The sequence below is a fragment of the Sceloporus undulatus genome, chromosome 4 (genome assembly GCF_019175285.1).
Source record: "Sceloporus undulatus isolate JIND9_A2432 ecotype Alabama chromosome 4, SceUnd_v1.1, whole genome shotgun sequence".
Taxonomy (NCBI): domain Eukaryota; kingdom Metazoa; phylum Chordata; class Lepidosauria; order Squamata; family Phrynosomatidae; genus Sceloporus; species Sceloporus undulatus.
The window spans coordinates 177,044,437-177,063,021 of NC_056525.1; the positions used below are offsets into that span (position 1 = coordinate 177,044,437).

The 18,585-nt window shown below is 39.4% G+C and overlaps 1 protein-coding gene across 4 annotated transcripts in view; it reads right to left on the reverse strand.

Annotated features, from left to right (window-relative positions):
- RIPOR2 (RHO family interacting cell polarization regulator 2) overlaps window positions 1–18,585 on the reverse strand; it is a 156,096-nt gene that overhangs the window by 64,261 nt on the left and 73,250 nt on the right. Inside the window, exon 1 of one of the 4 annotated variants that reach the window (XM_042463914.1) lies at window positions 4,336–4,564. The exons of 2 other annotated variants lie outside the window; for them this stretch is intronic. Coding sequence is in view for 1 of the 2 variants with exons in the window: in XM_042463912.1 (XP_042319846.1) it covers window positions 974–980 (7 nt within the window). In the remaining variant the exon portion in view is untranslated. Of the gene's footprint in view, window positions 1–973; window positions 994–4,335; window positions 4,565–18,585 lie in introns of those variants that run through there. One more of the 4 variants, XM_042463912.1, reaches the window with a different exon arrangement.

Consider the following 18,585-nt stretch of genomic DNA (forward strand, 5'->3'; position numbering starts at 1 on the left):
AATCTTGCATGCAATAGGGCATAAATATGTGCAGTGGCTCACAGCTTAAATACTTTTCATTCCAATTAAAAGGTGAGGAAAGGACTGTGTGTTTGGAAAATGGAAGTTGGACTGGACAGGAAATGTTCTTCTGGACATGAAGAGTAGGGAGGGAGAACTATGTGAACTTTATGTAGGTTATTGCCTAGCATTTTAGGTCTATGCTGGTCAACTGGATACTGGTAAAGGATACAGACTTTGTGACACATGAGCAAGGAGTGGAGGAGGAAGCTAACTTAACCCTTTACCTGTCTAGTTTATCTCTTCTCTAATTGCTCATTCCCAGTGGCTTCCAACACCCTGGGGAGGGTTAAATGCACTTCTTTTCTCTATGTACATGGAGGTCATATATAGTACCTCCTTCGATGGACGCATTCCACAGAACACTCTTTTTTGCATTTTTGCATTAGATTTAATCAAGGCTTTTTCAGTTAAATCGAAGCTACAGTCCATAGTAACATGCTGTTATTTTCAGGAGAATGCCACCTTTAGCTGCTATTCCAGGCTCGCTCTCTCATTCTCTCTGTTTTAAATGAAAATGAGCGAACATGACAGAAAATCCTTGAGATTTCTTGACTATTTTGTTTTCAAGGATGGATACCCAGAATTTCCAGCACTTCACTGAGTGGAAATAGCTTGAGGCTGACATTACAACTGCTTCAGCAGAGTTACTGCACTTCCCAGTCAGTCTACTTCGAGGAATGCCTTTTATTTTCCTTCTCAGAGGGCACTGCTCTCATTCATTTTCCACATTGTCTATTTTCAACTGGTATTTTTTGATGGTTGAATGCTCACAAACATAAGAGGGTCTCTCTTGCAAACAGAATGGCTTAGCCTGGCAAATGAAAATAACCCAAACACCAAACTGCACACAGATAAAGTCTCCTTTGTCCATACTGCCCACAAAATGTATTATTAAAGTGAGTTCCCCTACCTGTCATTCTGGAAGAAATGGCAGACACATCAAATGCCCATTTTCTTTTTTATTCCAATCACTACAACTTCTTGGATAGACTCAGTCACTTGTGACGGTCACCTATTTTGCTTAACTCTTGTGACAATTACCTTGCTTCTTATTTAGAGTTCAGTGCCACAAGAAGCAACAGCAGCTGCTGGTGCAGGTACATGATCACTGTGTTAGCAGTTTCACTCATCCTGATATATTATGAAGATCTGTCAACGTATGAATGAGCTGATCACAGCTCTGCTTTTGAGCTGTCACTCTGAGTGTTTTGTTCCTTACCACAGCAGACAGTGGAATAACTGCAGTACATTACCTACTATTTTTATATGGCGGTAATAAACTGCTTTATATTTACTTCAAGGCTCATTTTATTTATCCCTTTCCCAAGAGGATCTTAAAGAGTTTACAGGTACCACTGACTTTAGAATTCCCTCAGCAAGGGCAAAAATGCCAAGGATAGGACATATGAACAGGTATGCCAATACAACATCACAAGATCACTATATATGAGCACCATGTTTGTGAGAGAGAAGGGGAAAGGATGAATAAAACATTGCTTCAGTGTATGGTGCTACAATAGCAATGCAGGTAGTTATTCCAGTGGAATAGGTATGCTGCAAATATCTCTCAGTGTTCAAAATGGGCTATAAGAAGAACAAAATTACCCTTTTCCTCATGTTGCTTTCTTGCTACTCAAAGTAAAGTTCAGATGCTTTCACTACCAGCTCATCCAGAAGGCAATGCCAGATGCCTGCTGCCTGCATGGCTTTGTCCTATGGATTTACAGTTTAGGGAGCAGCATTTAAAAATATCAGCCAAAGTCCTCCTCTAGTGCCTCAAATTCAAAGATTCCATAGGATGGAACCATGGAAGTTAAACTGGAATAATATTGCTACAATTGTGTAGTGTGAATGAGCCACTAGTTTTGCCATTAGCTTTGGACAATCAGTGGTAGATGGTAGGTTAATATTTCTCCACTGACCCATCCCAACCAACAGTCTCATCCACTATCACATCTCTTTCCCACTTCTATTTCTGTCACTTTTTCCTTCATGCTATTGAAAACAGCTGTGAGGATAGCTGAATGCAAAGCATGCTATACAAGCATGAGAAAAAGACTTCTTTTTCTACCTGGTATGCCCCTGACTTCCTCTATATCACCGATTCTTAACCTTCCTAATGCTGAGATCCTTTAATACAGTTCCTCATATTGTGGTGACCCCCAACCATAAAATTATTTTCATTGCTACTTTATAACTGTAATTTTGCTACTGTTTTGTGATGGTCCTAGGTGACCTGTGAAATAATCATTTGACCTCCAAAGGGGTCACGACTCGCATGTTGAGAGCCACTGCTCTACTGTATATCATGCTTTTTCAAGATATTTCTCTTGAGGAGCATGAAGATGAAAGAAGATCTGTCATCTATTCTTGTTGTTGTTACTGCTGCTCATGTGGTCCTGTCATGCCTATCCTTCCTTGTGTTACTGCCAAAGAGAAGTGCAGAAGGAGGGCTGCCAAGTCCTTACTCTCTGTACCACTAAGGGAGTTGGGTCTGCTCCAGAAGCCAATCCCTAGCTTAAGGCCAGCCTTGCATGTAAATCAGGACAGTGCAGCACAGGAACCTCCAAGTTACCACTGTGTCTCAGCCAGGTCTGGCACATACCACAGAACAGTTTCCCTAAGTGGAAACCTCTTCTCTTTCCCATGCGAACCTCACTAAGTACATCCCAGCCTTTGTTTCTGTAGAAAGGAAGATTTGCTCCTGAATCCCAATTAGCTGTGGGCACAGAGAAATGATAATGTTTCTAATTGGGACTGTTATTTTCTAAGGTCTCTTAGTGTGTGGCAGAAAGTAAACAATGCAAAAGCTTGGAATGTAAAAGACTGTTGCATTTGGAATGATAAATGGACAAATGCCTATTACCACCACTGCTGTCACAGATACTTTTCCAAAGCCAGGAAAATATCTTATCACATAGCAGAAGACTTCTACCATTCAAATATGTTATCCTGTTCATTTAAAAGTTAATAATATTGCGACTCCACAGTTCCAAACATTCCCTTTAGCTTTTTTGTCAATATTATAATTGATAATAAAGCCCTCCATAAAGGCTATCACAGAGAAAACCCAAAGACACCTTAAACCCCAAGATATGTTAAATGATTCCTGGGAAGAGGATTAAGATGCTCCATTCAATGATAGATAAATTCAAATATTTTTCTCAAGGAAAACATTTAGATTTTCATAGAAAGCATGGGGCATGGAAGAGGTTTTTTCCAAGACTGGGCAGAGCACACAATCCACTGAAATGTTCTTCTACTCAAGTCCCACTGAAATGAATGAAAACTTGAACTGGAGAACTTTGAAATGAATTGCTGTTGAAAAGTATAACAACACAAAGGATTTTGTTAAGCACTTTCAAATCCATTGGTGTGCGACTGATAATGACAGGGTTGTCAAGGGGCAATAGAGTGCTGTGATGTATATCTGTGCTGTGGACTTGTAAAAAAACAAGCAAACAAACTAGGCTCTGTTAATTATATTTAGAGGACCATAACATTCCAAAGGGAGGAACAAGCCCTTTCAACTTAACAACAACCCTTAAAATAAGGGGCATCTGGCAATGCTATAAAAAGCTGAAACATCTATAACATATTTTATCAGTGCAGCTACAAACAAGGAAAAGGAGAAAAATAATAATCCAAACTAAAAATGCAATCATGATTGACTATCCATCATCTAGGTTTCAAGTATTTGCTTGACATCTTCACATGGTAGCTACATTTCCAGGCAAAATGGCTTACAGTAGCAAGCTAGAGAACAAGAAAAGGAACCTTGGAGAAACTCAAAAGAATCTTCTTTTACACTATTGATTTGGCAAAATATCAAGATTAAAAAGTCATGTTGTTATCTTTCCATTGGAATACTATATTTGACTTGCTTACACCTGAGTTCTTACCCAGAACATTAATCAGACTTATGATTCTGCTGCATTTAAAAGAAAATATAATCTTACCAAATGATTTGTAACACTGAATTAATTCAACAGTGTCCCACTCCACAGAATAAAAACACAACTATGCTGAAATGGCACACTGTCCTATTTGACAGTGACAACATTTTCATGCTTTTAACAATTTCCTTACAGCAACTGACATCCACATGTCACAATGAATCAGTGCTGCATTTGAAACATTCTGAAATAACTTTACTACTACAGCACAGGACAACAACCAACACTGCAATATTGGGAAGGAACATGCAACAATATTAGTCCTCAAAAGTCAGAAAATTAAGGGAAAGCAAGGGAGAGGAGGACAGGCACCTACCTAAATGCACAGACTCACACTCATAGTAAGGAGGCTGAATACAGTCATCTGCAACCCAAAAGTTCCTCCTCTTCTATAAGTGATCCTCATAAAAGCAGCAACAGAATATGAGCAGCAGCACTCTGTACTGAGTACTGTACTATGCAGCCAGCTCTGGCTTAGTTAGTGTGTCTGATTTAAAAGGAAAGACTGGTGGGGAGGGAGGGGGTGAGAGCAGCAGTTACCAGCTTGCGCGCAGTCATTAGCTGGTCTGACTCACTCTCCTGCCAGCAGAAGCATCACCGATTCTGTTACCCTGGTAAAGTTACTGTAGAGAGAGAAGAGAATGTATGGCAGAGGGAGAGGCAAAGAAGGACTGGGGTGTGTGGGTGCTCTCTGCAGAGTCTTGACTCCAGCATCATCTGTGCTGCCAGTGACTTATAAGGATCACTGAGACAGCTGCTTGTCAGAGACTAAACTAGCTGCTATGGGTCAGGAGGGCTCTCCATTTTCCTTCGTCTCATCACTCTTGCATTCTTGTTTCCTCTACAAATATTTATGTAATGCAGTCCCTCCACCACACCTCAGTGGATCCTTTTCTGGCTTATTTATTACCCAGTGCTGCTACAACAATCTGCCAAGTTCAGTTTCTGATACTGACACTGCTGTTTTACTGGTGTTGGCAATTATGCCAGACGTTTCTTGAGTCCAATTCTGATTGGTGGTGGCACAACCTCTTGGGTATTCTAGGAAGGGATGAGCCAAAACCGAGGCTGGCTGTATATGAGCATTCACATCAGAATGTGAAAATTTGTTAACATTCTATTAGAGGTGGCCCTCCACATCTGCATCTTTGACTATTGCGGATTTGATTTTTCATGAATTTGAATAATATGGTCTCTATAGGGAATCTCTAGGTTTTCCAGCATGACCATGTTGTCAACCTCTGCCAAATGTCATGCTAGGGAACCTAGAGATTCCTAGGGAGAACACTTCTCTAGGCGTTTGTAGGTCCTCCAGCACAATTTCATGGTCAACGTCTGGCGGATCTTGACCACAAAGTTGTCCTGGAGTCCTGTGCCACTAACCCCAGCTAATGTGGAGGGTCCACTGTACTAGCAATAGTATAAAGACACTCTATTACCAGCAATACTATAAAGAACAAAGAATCTTAGGACACATTAAATACTGTCAGGTTTAATATAAAGTAAGCTTACATGGATCAGATTCTCATGAAAGCATGCACTACAGTAAATCTGTTAGCCTTATTTCTACTACAACAGAGGCTATTACTCAGAAAGCTGCTTTGAATCCTGTGCTGGGAGAAATGTGAGCTGTGAACTAACTAACTAACTAACTAAGTTGTCAGAAATGCTGACAAACATACATAAATGTCTTATTCAAATCTTTCAAAACCTGATTGCTCTCAGTTTTCCTTTTTTGATAAGAGTTAAAGTACAGTACTTACATTCACCCATATATAAGTCGACCCAGGTTTCTGGGATCAATTTTTTGACTAAAATTTCTAGACTAATACATGAGTATATACAGTAATTTAATTCATATTAGACAAAATACCAAAGAAGACCTTTGTATTATACATAAGCCTTACTAACTATTCCTTCTGCAAGTAGTCAAATGTAAAATATGGACAACTAAAACTGGAACAAGGTATTAATAAGTTTTAATGCTTATGTTCCATCACTAGGTGTCATCACACTGTTTGACTGTTACTCTCAACAGTGTTATAATGCTAGATTTAATAAGTAGACAAGGTCTGACCCTCTAGATGTTGCTGGACTCCAACTCCCATCAGTGCTTGTCACCCTACAGCAAGTGCTATGAAAATGAAGTGTTTTCACATATGTAGTATACCCTTAGGGAAAATGTGCAAGCTGAGTGCAACAAATTAGAAACAAAAGCACACTTATAAGGACAAATCCACGTGTGCAAGTTTCATTCTGTTGTGGAAGATGTGTGCAAGTATTACTCACTGCTTGTCCCTTTAAAATGTCCAGAAATAATTATCAGGAAAGCACCCAATTCTATGCTTTTTAAAGGAGTAACAAAAAAGTGAATAATGCACACATGTGCCCATCATGACCTAGTTGTATTTTGACACTCCAGTGAAGGCTTATTTTGATATGTACTTGCAATGTGTTTGATGAAAAACAGCAGCTCTTCCCCCAGCTCTATTGCCCTGCACAACTGTATAACCTCATCACAGAAACACTCAGCTTTCAGTGCTTTGCTATTGGTAAACAAAAGTCCAGTTAGCTCCCCTTTGCCTGCAACAATGCTCTGAGGTTTCTGTTTACCATTTGATTTATTTTATGCTGTGTTGCATGCGGTTACACTCCCCCTGAAAACAGGTTCACAGTTTGAATGTATTGCTAGACTCAGCTTTGAACCTGGAGGCCCAGGTTTCTGCAGTGGTCAGTAATACATTTAAACATTTTAAACTTGTATGCCAACTGCACCCATTCCCATTGAGACATCGCCCATTGAGATGTCAGATCTGGCCACAGTTGTACATGTCTTAATTGCATCCCATTTGGATGACTGTAATGCACTCCACTTGGGGCCACCTTTGAAGAGTGTTCTGAAACTGCTGCTTGTCCAAAGAGCTGCAGCCAAACTGTTAACCAAGGCAGGTTACAGAAACCATAAATCACCCCTGTCATAATAGCCCCGCTGGCAGCCAGCTTATTTATTGGCGCAATTCAAAGTGTTGGTTATGCTCTATAAAGCCCTTTATAACTCAGGCCCAGGCTATCTGGCAGACTGTATCTCCCCTTTTAAACTGTGAGCTGCTTTGAGTCCCAATTACTTTGGAGGGGGCAAATTTATTTATTTGTATATTTATAAATAAACATAACAACAGCAGCAACATCCCCCTAATCATTAAAAAAACATTTCTGTCTCCATTAGTGCAAGAAATTCTGTACATCATGTTTCTGTGGGATTTCTGGGTAGTTCATGAAACTGGACATTTGCCAAATTTATCAGAGAAAAGTGCATGACAGTTTTAACCTGCCATGTCTCAGTTTACTATTGGACATTTATGTCTCTTATAGATACATTTTCCTGGGCTATACATTTTTCAGAAAGCTTTGGAATGGTAACACTACTACTGGTTTCTCTACCAGCTCCATCTCTTACTTGTATTCATGACCTACAAATTATCTCTGGGGAAAGCTTTCTTTATAGCTTTATAGAGCAAGAGAGCCAGCTTGGTGTAGAAGTTTGAACACTGGTCTACCACTCTGGAGACTAGGGTTTAAATCCCCTCTTAGCCATGGAAACCTACTGGGTGAAATTGGGCATGTCACACTTTCTCAGTCTCAGAGGAAGGCAAAGAAACTCCTGTGACTGTTTTGCTTAGGGTTGGTATAAGTCAGAAATGACGTGAAGGCACACAACAATAACAAGATACAGAAAATGCAAATGAAGAAAAAATATCACCCTTTGTTTCTTCCTTTGAGTCCTTTCCTTTAGTGTTACATTCTTTCAAATCTTCAAGATACAGCAACAGCTCTATGATAAACATATGCAGGCAAAGTTGACTTGCCCCTACAGCTTTTTCACGCCATTCACTGCTCCTGATATTGTTACATTTGAAAGAATCGTTCATTTCACATGTATCTTGTTTTGCTAATTCTGTAGAAAATGCCAGAGAATGCTGTCTCTATCCACAATTTGGCAGGCATAAAAGCTTCTATTGTACTTCTAGTGTGATGGTGCTACTATTCCTATGAATTATTCACTCTATTGAAGAGTAATCTGCCATTGCATTAAAAATAGGTCACCAAGGATGCCGTCAAGTGCACAGAGTGGGAAACAGGAAAGCAAGATTTGCCTTGGGCAGCTGAAGAAAAGCCAGCTTGCCAAAGCCAATCTGTGTTATAATTAACTATGGCCTGAATTATATTTACATTATCACAAATGTAGTCTTCTACCCTAATGTTAGCAAAACACAGCATCTGAACACTTGGCATTTATTAAGCATTTCAATTACATAGCTGCCTAAAAGCATCCTGTGCTAAGACTTCACAGTTTGAATTACCAACTTCCTTGCAACTTTCTATTAGGGGTATAAACACAATAGAATGAAACAAAACTAAGTTAATTGCACTTTGGTTCACTGAAATTGGAAAGGCTGAAGTTATGTCAGGAAAAAAAATATATCTGGATTCATTTTTTTCTTGGCTTTAAAAATGGGCCTGGAAGGGCTTGGAATAATAGTGATTAAATAGTGATTTGAAATGATTTTGAAATATTATTTAATTCTGTTTTATTAATCTTTGAATTTGTTTTGTGTCTTAATCGTAAAAGGTCCTCCCATTTCTCTTTCCAATTCTCACTATAACTTCTGTTTCAGTATTTTACTTCTCCAAAGCTGAAATCATATTGCATAACTACAACCCAAATCTGTATCAAACCTCATAATCATTTATGGAATGTCTTAACTAGTTAATCATAGCCAACTCTTTTATTATTTGTAACCACTACTAGTTAGTATACTTTCCTAATAAAATCTCCAGTTTCCACCTCTGTTGTCCCCTTCTTGGGTACTTGAGGTGGGACCATCTGCTTCTCAGACTGATCTGTCTCTGCTGCTCATGCGGGAGTCCGGTACATTTCAGTCAAAAATACTTTAGCTTTGGACTAGCTCTACTGGACTAAAAGCAGCTGGTATTCCAAACAGCCAAAAATCAGGGTCCCCTTTGAAAGCAGTTCCTCCTAGCACACAATTGACAAAAAATAAAAATAATCTATTCATCTGTTTTCCAGAAACGTTTGACCCCTGAACAAGGAGAAATAGCCTGTAGATATTTGTTTGCTTGTTTGAGATGTTTCAGAGCCAACCAGCATGATAACAATATTCTAACTAGCTTCAGAAATATGTATGACTTTTAATGGTGTTTATTTATGGTATGACTGTAGGTTCCTGAACCTGGAGGAGATTGGACTAAACAACCGATCGGTTTCTTTTAACTGTGTAACAATATTTACAAAGGAATGCCAAGAAAATATCCCTTCTCAGACTGAGATTTCATTCTGATGTTACCTCTGTTGCATAGGAAACAGCAGCATTCTAATGGCTTTCACAGTCCCGAGGAAATATCACACGGTTGTGTGTGTGACACTGAATAAGATGGTAAACTGAGGTATTCTGGCATACCAGGGGACAGAGGGAAGCCCTTGATTTGCTCTGCTTGATTTGAGATCTTTCTGCCTCAAGCCCATTGCCTGATGCATTTGCTGTTCCTTTCAAAGAAATGCACCCTGTGCACTTGAGGTGGGTCGTGCCTGCTGTTCGAAATGAGTGGCGCCAGCAAGTTAGTCACTAAATATGTACAGGTCTCAAAAGTCGAACCAGTGTGTTATTTTTGTCAAGTCAAGTCACTGAAGCGACCTGAATCCAACTTAAGTCTGAGTCAATTGACTCAAGTCTATCTACATCATTGCCAAAATTCAACCATTTCAGTCTCGTGATTTCATTCTGCTAATTTGTAAAATAGCTAAAAGTATCTTGAAGTCACAGGCATGACGGACGAGTATCCCATTTGTGAGGTTACAGTCCCATGCACATTTCTGCAGGGAACTGCCTTTGCCTTGGTCATATTAAATTTACCACCAATATGTCAGTTCTGGTTTCTATTGCCAGGTGTTATCCATACTGAGAGTTAATTCAGAAAACAGAGACATGTATCTCAGTGGGCAGAAAGTTGAATGTTCTTATCTACAAGGTGAGTGTTTCTCTCTCAAGAAAGGTTCCCACCCCTTCTCCTGAAAGTCTCAAGACTTGCAAGTGATGCATTTTGTGCCTTACCAGTTAGAATTCCTCTTGTTATTTTCTCCCCTCTCCCTCTGCTTTTTCATGGCAGAAGGGGAAAAAATCACAACAAATGGGCTTGATGGAACTGTACATTCCAATTCCTCATAATGCTTAGCAACCAGAACAGGCTGAAGCAGCCTTTGTGCATGGTGTCTCTGTGTGTACATGTTTGAGTGAGTGTGAGAGTTCTGTGTTCTTTAATTAATATGCCTCTGAAAGCATCTGGAAACCTGTTATGTTTTGTTTCAAGAGTCAAAAGTCAAGATATGTGCAAAGATTATCAATGTAAATGTAACAGCGAGATCTAAACCTACAGGTACTCTATTTTCACATTCCTTGTAAGAAGGAGAGGTGTGTGCTCCATTTAAATCATGAGCTACCGGGAGGGCTTTGTTGGAAATAAACATCTCTCACTCTGTTTCAATTATAAAAACCAGAGTGGGGAAAGTATAGCCTAGGGACCAATTTATGAACCCACTCAAGCCCCCTGCAAGTCCCCCAACCCCCATTTTGGTTTTACAAAAGTTTTCAGCACAACGTGGCGTGGGCCAGAACCCCCCCCCCCTCAGTTCTCCAAACTCTACCATAAGGAGGTATTTGTTTGCCATAGGTCCTAACCGGCCCAAGACTATAACAGCATGAAATGTCAGAAAGCCATTCTGCAGTAGCCAGGATGGGGCACAAATACACTGTCCACTGTCCTACCCTACTTCCATCTTCAGGTACAGCTCAATGTAAGTTGATGCCAGAGGTGAACTGTTATATATACCTTTCCCCATTTATGCAAATAGTTGATAACTCATAATGGAATGGCATCCTTTGCTATACCGGCTACTAGTAAGCTAGTTTAGGAGAATAGAATAGGTCCATGTTGAACACACAGTTGTTTCCTCCAACAGAGGATAATCACTAGACAGCTCAGAAGGAAGAGCCTTGTGCTGCTCTCCATCATCTGCTGACTGAGGCAACTAGGTTATTCAGCCCTACACAGCTTAAACATCTCCTCCTGCAATATGCTTCAAGGCAGTTCTCTCACAGAATTGGAGCAGCAATCAGGCAATGCCATTGACTAGCCAAATAAAGGGAAGTGGGTCCTTTGAGTTCCATCACTGGCACTTTAGTATTAGATCATTCGTTGTACCACCCTAGCATGGTTTTGATTTTCTGCATCATTAAGTCTAAATGAAATCAAATGCTTGCCCTAGTTTTGGCTTTGCTTCAGCATAATTAGCGAATGAAGGCCTTTGGGTCAGGAAAGACAGTACAGGTCAGATAAGGTCTCCTTTATCCAAAATGCTTGGAACCAAAAGTGCTTTGGAATTTGTATTCCTTTTGGATTTTGGAATACCTGAATGTACATATATATACATAATGAAGTATCCTGGAAATGGAACCCAAGTCTAAACAGAAAATTCATTGATCTTTCATATACATTTTATAAACATGGCCTCAATGTAATTTTATACAATATTTCCAAAAATAGTTTGCATGGAACATTTGCATGAAAATTTGTGTACACTGAACCATCAGAAAGCAAATGATCACCATCTCAGCCACCCATGAAAAAAGTTTTGGTTCTTGAAATATTTTGGATTTCAGAATTCTGGGTATGGGAGAGTCTACCTGTACAAGCCAAATTCATCAATGTATTTTATTTTTTTAAAAACCTCATTACTATTTTCTTGCTTTTAAAAAATAAATCCATGAGGCTAAGCCCACTGCTACACATCAGTTCTCCAAAGTTTTCCATACAGTGACATTGGTTTACCTGTCAGAATGCAGAGATTTTAAAAGCAGGTACGGCAGCATTAGAAATAATGCATGTTATTTATCATCATGGCATTGATAAAGAGAATTGCTTTTTAACTTAATGACCCCAAATGCTATTATCATTCCAAAGTATAGCATCAGCAGCTGATTCGGCTTGTTGTCCTATTCAGGTAACCTCTCCTGCTTTGTGTTAAGTAGCAAATAAACAGTTTTTCAAACAAACGCATAAGGAGGAGGAGCATGCTAGCCTGGCTCCCTCCATTTCAGTTATGTAAGGTGAGTTCTGAACTGAACCCTGGAAAAAGCACTGTTTCAAATTTTCTGGAGAGTCTCCATGAACACAGAAGCTTCTCTAGTTCTGGAGTTCATATTTTCACAAGTAGAAGAGCATGCTGAAAATAATGTGGGAAGGAGACAGGGTTTGCTTACTCTCCCACCTTGCATATTTATTTAACACATTTCCCTAACATCTAAACAAGGCTAGACAGAAAAAAGTATGGATACTGAAAGTAAGAGGCAAAAAAGACATATGCATCTGACTCCCACCAATTCTAACAGACCTGGACTGCAGTATTGGAACAAGAGTAAGGACCTAAGATTCAGCACTAGAATAGTGCAAATTTTGTAACTAGAAAACACATGGCTGAGATGAATTCTGCTCACTGGACTTGCATTTAACCTGTGGATTTTACTTAGCTATCTTTATCTACCCCCTATGATTAAAAAAATAGGTTGGGAGAACTGGGAGCAGAGCCATGATGTGAGGGAAACTAGAATGGATACTTGATTTGGGGAAGTGGCAATGAGTTGTGAAGCACAGCTACCTCATACTCTGCAGAAACTATATAAAGTAAGACCATATAATATGCTGGTAGGCATATGGGGATCATTTTTATCTACATGGATCCAGGAATGCTAATGCAAGTGGTGGGTAAACTGGAGGTGGAGGCCAAAAAAAGGTTCTGCAGACAGTTGACAATGGCATGAATTAGATTTGTGGTGAGTACATTCATTCCAATGTCACGTCTAAATGAATAGGTTTTGCAAGATATCGTAGTGCTTTAAATACATGCAAGGCCTGTTCAAGCAGAAAGCAAAGTGTGACAAGTATGCATACACAAAACAACAGTCATCAATATATTTGGCTCACTGCTCAAAAGCAACACATTGAAAAACCTTTAGAAGATACAGTAATTACAAAAGATGAGTTCTAATGGAATAGATTTCTCCCAACTGTATTATGTTTACCAACTGAAGAAGCTTCTAACCAATTATACAACAATTTTTTAATGGAAAAACAATTTAAAAACTTTTTTTTTACTAATCTGTCTTCATCAGTGGGATGTGGTGGCTCAGTGGTTAAGATGCCAGTTCTGATGATCAGAAGATTGGAAAGTTAGCAGTTCGAAGCCCAAGCGCTGTGTGATGGGGGTGAGCTCCCATCACTAGCCCCCAGCTTCTGCCAACCTAGCAGTTCAAAAGCATGCAAATGCAAATAGATAGATTGATACAACTTTGGTGGGAAAGCAACAGTGTTCGGTGCAGTCATGCAGGCCACATGACCACCAGATTCGTCTTCAGACAATGCTGGCTCTTCGGCTTAGTAATAGTGATGAGCACTGCCCCCTACATTCGGTTACAACTAGACATTCATGTCAAGGGACTACCTTTACCTTACCTTTACCTTCATCAGTAGCCTCTGCAACTAGAATTTTGTAACACTGCTGAATAAAATCTAATTACCCAAGTAAGGTGTTTTCACCAGTAAGGAATCGTCTACCATGGCTGGAATACTCCAGGCCGCTCTCAAAGTATTCTGGCCCCAAAACTATCTCAGATTCCTCCTATTATCTCTGCATTCTCCAGCAACACGTGGTAGCTGTCTACACACAGTCCCTACTATGACATCCAGTGGTGCCATGTCTACGCACTTCATTGTGACCTCAGAAAGACCAACTTGCACCACCAACGGTGGTGCCAGACAACACAGCAGGGACTTGGATGTAGACAGCTGCCCCGCACTGCTGTGAAATTCTACAGATTCTCCTGTAAAATCTAGAGCAAAAATGAATTATTTTATACCAGTTTAAGGGAGGGAAAGAATGGATTCAGTGTAGAACTGGTAGTCCGCACTAGACTCCGGGCTTGGTTTTGCATTGTGTGAACAAGTCACTTTGAGGGAAACCAGTGTAATTAACCTGTGTACCCGTGCCCTTAGTTAATAGTGACAAAAATAATCATTTGAATATTAGTTAATTCAAAATATGCAAGAATAAAGTTACACTGTAAGGAGATGACAGCATGCTTTTTAAAACTATGGATTGAGTCTAGGATCTATCTTCTGTTAGTGCAGGGGTGGGGAAGCTACGGCCCTCCAGGTTCTGATGAACTACCATTCCCATCATGTCTTACCACCAGCTAAGCCGAAGGAAGTTTTAGCCAGGCTCCTGGGGGCTTAGTTGTAACCCCTCCCCTTCTCCCCTTCTGGTGATGTAGTGTCTCCTTCATAGCTGAAATTAAGTGGTACTGTTCTGTTTTTAAAGGAAACTAATCCTATGCAGCAAGAGTAACATTTTGCACTGAATGTTCCTATTATGTCATGGAAATCAATGAAGGAAGAGGAAGACTGGGGAAAGTAAATTGCAAAACCATTTTACAAGAATTCAGATAGTGCTGAACTAGTTGCACAAATTTGTCACTTTGTTACTTCCTCTGGAGTGTAGTAAGAGGAAGGAAAATAGCAAGCAAATGGGGCAATAACTACATATTGCAGGAGCCCTGTAAACTAGATTGCATTTTGATTTTTGATTTTTTTCATAGGAACTTCTTTACTGCACATGATGCCCATACCTGTGCTGTAGTCATAATGCATAATGCACAATTATCACTAATTATTTAAATAAAATTATTGGAAATGGAACTGTAACTAATTATTTCACTTTTTCAGTTACACAGAAGAAATATTTTGAAGAATTATACTTTCATTTTTAATAATTACAGAACCGAGTGAAAGGCTGAAAGGGTAACATCCTTCTTTATGTAGTAATGCCAACTGATAAAATATTAATTTTATACTTTTTATTTGTTGGTTTTACAAGGGTATGTAAAATGGTGTCTAATATTTTTAATTTTTAAAAAAATTAGTTCATGTTTTATTCCATATATTGTGCAGGGCTTTGGCTATACGTACAATAATGTTTATGATGACGATGGCCATAGTGGGGAAAACTGATAAGAAATGCATCTCATTAAATGTGAAGTGAATGGCCACTCAATAATAATCTCACTACACTGAGAGTATGTGGCTCTAAATCCTATTTTTAATCTTTACTGGAGCACATTTATAAAACCAATGGGAACTTAGTGAGTTAATGTTACACCTGCAGATCAGACATTGGTGACTGAACATGTCCTGATATGAATGGAAATCAAATTCCAGTAACCAGGGGCATTACTAGGGGTGAGGCGGGATGCGCCAGATGACAGCCTAAAGGGGGAGGTGACACCACTTATTCCCAAACATCTGCCTTTTGGCATAAATGGGCTGTGAAATTTGCCTGCATTCCTTTAAAATGCTGAAGAGATGGTGTGAATCTGCCAACACTCAGTGGGAGGAGAAAAGAGAGGCTCCAAGTTTTTTTTTAAACCCATTTAATTTAAATTACTTTTGTTTAAATTAAATTTTTATTTTTAGTAAAAAATAAAATAAAACATTAAAGTCTTTTAAATGTTTCTTTTAAAACATCACATCTTACCAAAATTTCACTTTAAGCACACAAGACTATGTACATGGAAAGACATTTAGACTGTGTGTATATGATATTGTAATTTCAAGGTATAATTTCAATTTTGCTAATTGTTTATGTCACAACTATTACCATTACATTAAGTGATACATTTGTTATGAGTAACATTAGTACAAAAAACATTGCTAAGGATTCTGTATGGTGTGGTATGGGAGGTGGTCAATGTGGGGGGCGGGCGGTGACACCATGAATTACTGCACCAGGCAATGCCAAACCTAGTGACACCATTGCCAATAACCATTTGTACAGCTATCATTTCATCTGTGTATCAGCAGTGCATGAATGTGCATGTATGTGGTATCCTTACAAAGAGCCAATAAACACCATGGGCATGTGGCAACTAATTTACTGCCACTGCTGGTGGGTTCCTTTATTTCAAATTGCTCTCAATTCAAATTGTGTGTGTGTGTGTGTGTGTGTGTGTAAACACATGAATGTATGAACTTGGATGTTGTTAGTCCCAACCACCATAAACCTATTGGCTCAAAACTTATCAAGTTCCATTGAATCAATGGATCTGCCCTAGTTGGGACTAACAACTGGATTTAGGTCATGGAATTTGCCCCAAGGACACCCCTTTCCAGGCCGCGGGGAAGTGGCCTGGAAAAGTGGTCGATCGGGGCCTCAGGGCTGCCACTGTGGCGGCTGAGGCCCCGATCCGTCGGGGAAAGGGGCGGGGGCAGTCTGTACACCATACAAAAAGCAACATCAGCTTTGGTTTTTTGTGGGTTTTTCGGGCTATGTGGCCATGTTCTAGAAAATTTTCTTCCTGACGTTTCGCCAGCATCTGTGGCTGGATGCTGGTGAAACGTCAGGAAGAAAATTTTCTAGAACATGGCCACATAGCCCAAAAACCCCACAAAAAACCATGGATGCCGGTCATGAAAGCCTTCGACTTAACATCAGCTTTCCTATAACTCCAGATTTCTCCCAAGTGGCCTGCATTCCGCAGGGATAAAAAATCTGTTAGGAAAAGTATATACTACAGAAAATCGCTGTTGCCTTGGTGATGAACGGCAGGACATTTCCTTTTCTTTACATTGGCGTTCATTTTGTTCTATATGCATTCATGTTCCCTGGGTGTGTGATATAAAGTAAAGGGTTAGGTAGAGGGGTGTTAAGCTCTAAAAGCTTTCAGGATAAATTGCTCTCAGCCTCCCCAACAAGTACAATAATTTGCAGACTGGGCTGCTACCCAACCAGTGCCAAAGAACACATGGTAACATTTGAGACAGTGATTTCATAAGAATTAGAGGTGGTGGAATTATTATTGATGTTGTTAATGAAAGAAATCCAGAAGTTTGAAGGTATATACATTGAAAAATAAAAATACTTCCCACAAAATCCATTAGAATTGGAATAGATATATATATATATATGTTTCTTTTAAAGTCCTGTGATGCATTATTCATATTCATGGAAAACACAGAATTCAAGTAAAGGAGAGGTGATTTAAATACAGCTAGTTGATGGCATCATTGTTAGGAGGAGAAGTTTGGGATCCAGGTAATGCTGTTTTTTTTGTGGATGCATCTACACCAGTGGTTCCCAACCTTTCTAATGCTGCGACCCTTTAATACAGTTCCTCATGTTGTGGCGACCCCCAACCATACAATTATTTTCATTGCTACATGCAAATATGTGTTTTCCGATGGTCTTAGGCGACCCCTGTGAAAGGGTCGTTTGACCCCCAAAGGGGTCCCGACCCACAGGTTGGGAACCACTGATCTACACTGTATAAATAATGCAGTCTGATAGCACCTTAACTGCCATGGCTCCATCCTACAGAATCCTGGGATGTGTATTTTTGTGAGGCACCAGCACTCTGGCAGAGAAGGCTAAAGTCCCTGTAAAATTGCAGATCCCAGGATTCCTTGGGATGGAACTACAGTACTGAAAGTGGTGTCAAACATCATTATTTCTGCAGCATAGATTTGTAATTTAGAGACAATTCTTAACAGATAGCTTCTTTGCACTGTCTTTATAAATTCGTTAATTCAGATGGATGAGCTTCTTCTTTATGTGCATCTATGCTGTAGAAATAACAAAGTTCAACACCAAGGAATACTGGGATCTGCAGTACAAAAAATGTTTTGTCACCAACAAGTAAGATTCTCACAGGTACAGAAAATATCAAATAATATAGGGCCACTAAATTGGACATAATCAGGAAACCTTGGCATTCCAGATGTTGTGGCCTACAAGTCCCATCAGACCCAGAGGGGGAGCTGTCATCTAAAACATCTGGAAGATCAAAGAATCCCCACTTGGGAAAGCTGAAAGATGCTCTCAGAAGGCAGCAATAATCTACTTTACCAGAATGAGGGTGAGAAGGACACCCAATAAAATGCTGAAGAAATGCACAGGAAATCAGAATATCCTTCTTGGATATCCTTATAAATGAAATTGGGAATTTTAAAGAAGTTATAATGCTTTGATTAAAAACTGGTTGAAACACCAGGGGTCAGATAAAGTGGCCATGAAGGCTGGCAATGGGCTGTTGGCTGCTAGTTGAACATCCCTCTTTTAAAGAATCAGAAAAGACAGGCAACCATTACTGGGTCATGCTTTGAGTCTCATGAATTCTTAAGAGGGGATGTTGTATAGGTATTCAAACATTATTTATGATTTTGTGGCCATTTGCAAGAGAGGGACTATTTATTATTCCAGTAACCCTTTTCTCTTTTAATATAGAAGCTTTAAGATGGAATTTTAGGGAAATGTTTCATTTTTTTTAAAAAAAAAGTCATTTCTACATTTGCTCAAAACCATATAAAATGTTAATGACCTTCATATGCAACAATATATGTTGTTCTGTTAATCCTGTGCTGAGACATTACACTTCAACTGACT